General features: G+C 37.9%; 1 protein-coding gene across 1 annotated transcript; it reads left to right on the top strand.

Annotated features, from left to right (window-relative positions):
* Positions 1 to 1231: 1231 nt before the first annotated feature.
* LOC124383818 (myosin-IIIa) lies at positions 1232 to 5310 on the top strand. The gene is made up of 4 exons (XM_046846143.1): positions 1232 to 1269; positions 3316 to 3415; positions 4703 to 4819; positions 5110 to 5310. The coding sequence occupies exons 2-4, from the start codon at positions 3350 to 3352 to the stop codon at positions 5308 to 5310; spliced, it is 384 nt and encodes a 127-aa protein (XP_046702099.1). The 5' UTR covers positions 1232 to 1269; positions 3316 to 3349.
* The last annotated feature ends 1822 nt before the right edge of the window (positions 5311 to 7132 follow it).

Genomic DNA, 7132 nt, shown 5'->3' with positions numbered 1-7132 from the left:
TCACCCAGGAAGATCGTCTGGGTTCTGGTGCTTCTTGTTTGTAAAGGAAAGGAGAAGCTTACAAAAGATCAAATGGAGTTAACACACACAAAAAAAAACCCCACAAGGAACTGATGAGTATCATGCATCTATGAGGCAAACTCATCTTTAGCATTCTTTATTTGTCAGAAATGTCCATGGTTAAACATTTTAAGAATCAGACTGCACTTTAACAAACAGTGTGAGCTGTACTGTAGTTTTTGTGCTGGATTTGGGTTTGTGTGTGGATTCAGTCAAGGATCTGCATTCTTTTGTTTTCTGAAGACCTCAATGAAAATGATTTGTATGTCATATTTACTAAACATAATACACACTATACAAGTTTTTATTAACTTATATAATATACCACTTGATTATAAGTCCATTCAGTGTTTGTGGTGTATTTGTTATATTAATTCATTGTCTAAAGAAATACTGTATAGCGATCAGGCTAAAAATGGAACTTTAAGTAAAGTTTATTTCTATAGTGCTTTTCACAACAGACATCGTCTCAAAGAAGATTTACAGAATTTAAGAGTGAAGTTGAACGATGTGTATTTATCCCTGATGAGCAGCCATGGCGACTGTGGCAAGGAAAAACTACCTTAGATGAATTTTACTTCTTATAAAATGTCTCCAAGATCTTCATCTCGATGCCTCTCATCTGGATAGAATTTTCTTCAATTCGAGACCATTAACTGCTGAAGAGGATGTTTTAGACACAAGAGCCATGAAAATGGATTTGGACTGTAATTAAAGTAAACAGTCTGCCGCAATGGATTAGGGTTACAATTGCCATGAACTGCTCCAGTGCCATCACTAAACCCTGGTGGCTTCGTCCCAGTGTTAAACCAATGCAGGACTGGACACTTTGTATATATTAGGTTAATAAAATCTACATTGGTCTGTAACAACCCCACTACACTACACTACTATCACTACATTTGCTTTAAGTACTTGAAAGAAATTGTATTTTTACCACAATTACTATTTCTTACCATTTATTTCGATTTTGTATTTATTCGAAGTTGATTTCTTTAGCGTGTTTCACAATGAACATTGTCTTAAAGCAGCTTTACAGGATGTATGAATTATAAAACAAAAATGTTAATAGAAGTGAATTGTGTATTTATCCCCGATGAGCAAACCTGTGGCGACTGTGGCAAAGAAAAACTCCCTTGATGGTACGAGGAAGAAACCTCAAGAGGAAAACCAGACTCAGAAGGGGAACCCGTCCTCATCTGACACCAAGTGTGTGATTACAAAACAATGAAAACAATACAAACATCGGAGAGTAAGAAATATCATGAGCACTGGAGTGTGTGATTATGAGTAATGAACTTTCTAAAGTCTTCTACATGCAGGTGGAGTTGTGTTGAGCTCCTGAGCAACTCTTAAATTAGATCTGAGATCATTGAGGATTCATCACCAACTCCTCCATGCCTGAGGCTTATAATGAGAACGTGAAAGAAGTTTGTTTGAAATCTTTGCAAAACGATAAAATCACATGTACATAGGTATTTACAACCTTTGAAATGAGAGTTTGGAACCACCAGGAGCTTAGTCAGGGAGTTGACCAAGAACCAGATATTTACTCTGAAAGAGCTCCAGCATTTATCTATGTGAAAAGAGGAGAACCTTTCAGAAAAGCAACCATCTCTGCAGCACAGGCCTGCATGGTAGAGTGGCCAGATGAAAGTCACTCCTCAGTCAAAGGCACCTGGAGTTTTCTCAGACTATAAGAAACAAAGATTGAAGGAAAAATTAATGCATCAATGTACGGAGACGTCCTTGATGAAAACCTTCTCCAGAGCACTCTGGATCTCAGACTGGGGCAACGGTTCATCATCCAACAGGACAACAGCCCTAAGCACACAGTCAAGATAACAAAGGAGTGGCTACAGGACGACTCTGTGAATGTCCCAGCCAGAGTCCGGACTAGAACCTGATTGAACATCTCTGGAGAGATCTGAAAATCGCTGAGCACCGACGCTCCGCAAACCTGATGGAGCTTGAGAGGTTCTGCAAAGGAGAATGGAAGAAAATAGGTGCATCAAGCTTGTAGCATCAAACTCAAAAAGACTTGAGTCTGTAATTGGTGCTGAAGGAGCTTCAACAAAGTATTGATCAAAAGCTGTAAATACTTACAGTATGTACATGTAATTTATTTAGTTTTTTATCAATTTGCCAAAATTTCAAACACTCCTTTCATGTTGTCATTATGGTTTAGAATGTGGAGGAAATGTAATAAATTGAATCTATTTTGGAAAAAAGCTGTAACATAACAAAATGTGCAAAAAGGGAATACTTTCCAGATGCACTGTAACTGTTTTTAGTGTCACGCTGGTAACTGAACCTCACATCATATTAATATATAAATACAAATGTTGTTCTTAAATGAATGTATCCAGGCTGAAGATCCACCATATAGAACACAAGCAGAGAAAAGATGATGATCAGGTGATCAGGAATGTCTCTGTTCTCAGTCATCACTGACTCCCTCTGTCTCATCCACGTTAACCCCAGACTTCTTACTGTCTTTTGACTTGCTTGTTGTTAGCTCTATAAACTAGCCTATGTCTGAGGTGTGTGAGAGACAGGAAACGATACACCAGCGGTAGACTGAAAATGGCACGCAATGAAAAGAAAAAACATTGGATGGAGTTTGCTTTGTGCACAAGCGCCTTGTCTTGGTGGGTCTTTGCGTCTCCTTGTTTAAAAGAAGGGAACACACATCCAAAGATGTCCTATACAGTTGTGTGGGATGTTTGTGGAACATTTTGGGGAAGAACATAGAACATCAGCCAAGGTTTTGTCGTGTCGTTTGTTCCTTTCTTTGGCAGAAATGACATATGTACAGATGTACAGAAGTAACATCTGTAGCACTTAGTGATTCTTAGTGATTTTTAGTCATTTATTATTAGAAAATTCTAGATATTTGCAAGACCGTGAGTAATTTATATAATATTACAAAATACACATTACAAAATACACAAGTATTTTACAGCCCACAGCTGCAGTCCCCCATCTGATCTTGTTTGCCTCTGGTCCGGCGGGAGTGCAGGTCTCTAGTGTACAGTACATTCAAATTGACTGATTTGCTTCAATGCAAATTTGGAGCCAAATCCAGCCTTTATGGCCATCTTGGAAACCCAAGATTTTTTTCCGTCATAATACTTTATCTTACAAGTGTATCAAAGCTTGAGAATCTCAGAATTACACAGACGTACACAGGATTAAATTAAGGCTTTTTAAAATGACTGTTTATTTAATATTTTTGGTTGCTGTTTTTTGCAGACACGAACGAATTCACACTAAAAAAGGCAACAACATGAAGTCTTCGAGTGACGAACCTGATGACATGGATGATATGGCAGCGCTGGAAGTGCTTGATGAAGTATGAATAATTTTTTATTGCCACCTCGTATTTAACCCTCGGACTATTATAAAATAATCCAAAACAAACAAAGACATAACAAAACTCTGTATAAACACACAACACACTATTACTCTATCTATCTATCTATCTATCTATCTATCTATCTATCTATCTATCTATCTATCTATCTATCTGTCTGTCTGTCTGTCTGTCTGTCTGTCTGTCTGTCTGTCTGTCTGTCTGTCTGTCTGTCTGTCTGTGTATCTAATTGTAAATGATTAGTGCCCCACAGCAGCTCCATTTTTAACCATCAGACAACAAAATAAACAAAATAAACAGTTTAGTGAACAGTGTGTGTGTGTGTGTGTGTGTGTGTGTGTGTGTGTGTGTGTGTGTGTGTGTGTGTGTGTGTGAGTATGTGTATTACATATACTGATGGATCCACACTGATGGATGATGGCGTAGTTTTCCAGCAGCGTACTGAAAGATACGAATCAGTCACATGGCTGCAGATGGATTTCCCACATATTTACTGAGAGGAATTTTGATGCTCACTTTATTTCTCTCGTCCCTGCAGCGATGAAGGCAGACGATAGGCCGAGACGCAGACGAATCAATCTTTTTGTCTGAAAGATGTGGGGGTTTTTTTAATTGTATTTCTTTTAATACACAGATAAAAAAAAAAGCCACCACACGCACAAGTGCAAATTTAATTCAATTCAATTCATGTTTATTTGTATTGCACTTTTAACAATGAACATTGTCTCAGAGCAGCTTTACACAGATTATGTGGTGATAAACATTAATAAATGTATACATTTATAAGTGTAAGTTTGTCCCTGATGAGCGAGCCGGTGGAGACTGTGGAAAAGGAAAAACTCCCTGAGACGGCATGAGAAAGAAACCTAGAGAGGAAGGTTGTTGGTTCAAATCCCAACATCACCAAGCTGAAAATGCTGGACCCCTGAGCAAGGTTCTTGACCCTCAATTGCTCAGCTGTATAAAGGCTTCTGCCAAATGCCATAAATGTCAATAATAATAATGGAGTAAAAAGTATTGTGCTGTATAGTGTAATGTGCAGAGTTATGTATGGGACATTCTTCTCTTTCTCTCTCTCTCTCTCTCTTTCCTCACACACACACACACACACACACACACACACACACACAAATACACAAGTGATTTTATAATAAAAATGTTCTTTAATTAGATAGACAGAAATGAAGGATGTGTGTGTGTGTGTGTGTGTGTGTGTGTGTGTGTGTGTGTGTGTGAGTGTGTAACATCTGTTTGCCTCTTCATAAGAACACAGTGACAGAGCATCTGCAGAAGCGCTACGCCAACGAGCAGATCTACACGTATGTGGGAGACATCCTTATCGCAGTCAACCCCTTCCACGAGATCAATCTCTACACTCCTGAGGTGTGTGTGTGTGTGTGTGTGTGTGTGTGTGTGTGTGTGTGTGTGTGTGTGTGTGTGTGTGTTAATGTGGTATGCACTAGAAACCTAAACCCCCTTTATATTTCATTATAGATAACATCAGCATCCTTTTCTCTCTTTCTCTTCCTCCGGCGTTTAATCTCATTTCATTTCCTTTTTGCAAACGGTTTATATTTCAGTCATTTGCATTCGTATTTGCGGTTTGTCATATTGTTATTATTGTTATTACTATTATGATTATTATGATTATTATGATATTTCTCACTTCTTAGCACTCAAAGATGTATATCGGTGCCAAGCGTCCGGTGAATCCTCCGCACATATTTGCCATCGCTGACGTTGCCTACCAGTCCATGGTGTCCTCCAACGCTGACCAGGTGACTCAAAAAACTCTAAAAACAATAATTCAACTGCAAGAGGTGCTTGCTGAGATCATGAGATTATACTTCCAGGATCGAGTGATTTTTCCATGATAAAGGATTTTGTTTGAAATCAATCAAATTCGTTTATAATGACATGTATAACAGGTGTTGAATTCTAATGATCAACATATGATCAAATAGATTCAAGATATAAAGCAGAAATAAAAAAATACAATTTATAAAATATTCCAATAATGATATTTTACTTAAGTACAAGTAAAGTGTCTAAAAATACTTCTAACAAAACATATTACTTTGTAAATGTAAAATTACAAATTTTAAAAACTACTTTTAAAAGTAAAAGTACACAAAAAACTACTCAATAACAGTAACGCAAGTAAATGTAATTCATTAGACCTGAGAGTAAACCTCATAAAAAGCCGTTCATATTGAATTGTATTAAATTTTCAACACTGAGAGTAAAATTAAAATACACAATATGAAATTGTCCTTAATTGACACAGCAATATTTATATTACATAATATTTATAGACATATTTTACACAAACATCAAATACAATCAAATTCAATCACTACTAACTAAAACATTTCCTGGGTTTTTCCCAGTTTCACAAACTTCAAGCCAAAAAACTGAACCCCATAACATTAGACCAATGAAATTTCCGAACGGAAACGTTCACCTGTGTTCTGAGCTGCACGGCATCGGGAGAAAAAACTACCATCAGGTGATTTTTAAACGCACGACGATGCCAAAAGATAAACTCCCGAGAGAAATAGTTGTGAAAGGAAGGAGGAAGACAGTGAACAATGACTTTCTTGGTAGATTACTGTTTAGATACAAGCCGTTGTAGCGTGTTGAGTCAGGGTGAAGGAGAACTCGCTTCTGGCAGGCTATTCCCAAAATACCGCTATGCTCCTAAAGGAAGCGCAACATATTTCACCCGTTACACCGTGTGTAACGTGTCTTTAGTTAAAGCCTGTGTAAAGTACATTAGTGTAGACATATAGGCTTATAGACAGGTGCGGTTTATTTATGTTAAAAATCAATATATTTGTAAAATTTAGTGGGGGCGGCTTATATATGAGTGCGCTTTATAGTCCGGGGGTGCAGTCAGCGTTCACATTCATCCACAAGGTGTTCCATAGTGTTTGAGCTCTCTAGCAGGAGATGTATAGCTCTATATAAGTATATTAGCAATGATGGTTGATCTTCCTCCTTGTGTGCAGTGTATAGTAATCAGTGGAGAAAGTGGAGCCGGGAAGACAGAAAGCGCTCACCTCCTGGTCCAGCAGCTCACCGCCCTTGGCAAGGTCTCACCAAGTTTTTATTTTTATTCTGTTTGTATGTTGTTGCACAACCCAAACCTAATGGAAGAGTTATAACGCATTATACACAGCATTAGTGTGTCATTAAAATGTATAAGCAGTGTTCCTGATGCTGACTGCTAAGGAGTTCTTCAATGGAAAAGAAAAACTCCTGAGACGGCATGAGAAAGAAACCTAGAGAGGAAGGTTGTTGGTTCAAATCCCAACATCACCAAGCTGAAAATGCTGGACCCTGAGCAAGGTTCTTGACCCTCAATTGCTCAGCTGTATAAAGGCTTCTGCCAAATGCCATAAATGTCAATAATAATAATGGAGTAAAAAGTATTGTGCTGTATAGTGTAATGTGCAGAGTTATGTATGGGACATTCTTCTCTTTCTCTCTCTCTCTCTCTCTCTCTTTCCCTCACACATACACACACACACACACACACACACACACACACACACACAAATACACAAGTGATTTTATAATAAAAATGTTCTTTGGATATAATTAGATAGACAGAAATGAAGGATGTGTATGTGTGTGTGTGTGTGTGTGTGTGTGTGTGTGTGTGTGTGTGTGTGAGTGTGTAACATCTGTTTG

Source organism: Silurus meridionalis, chromosome 4 (genome assembly GCF_014805685.1).
Source record: "Silurus meridionalis isolate SWU-2019-XX chromosome 4, ASM1480568v1, whole genome shotgun sequence".
NCBI classification, from domain to species: Eukaryota; Metazoa; Chordata; class Actinopteri; order Siluriformes; family Siluridae; genus Silurus; species Silurus meridionalis.
This window is presented reverse-complemented; position numbering and strand designations above follow the sequence as displayed.

Coding starts and splice junctions, on each gene's coding strand:
- LOC124383818 (XM_046846143.1), top strand. CDS start 3,350: ATGAAGTCTTCGAGTGACGAACCTGATGACATGGATGATATGGCAGCG. Junction 3,416..4,702: donor CGCTGGAAGTGCTTGATGAA/GTATGAATAATT, acceptor CCTCTTCATAAG/AACACAGTGACAGAGCATCT. Junction 4,820..5,109: donor TCAATCTCTACACTCCTGAG/GTGTGTGTGTGT, acceptor CTCACTTCTTAG/CACTCAAAGATGTATATCGG.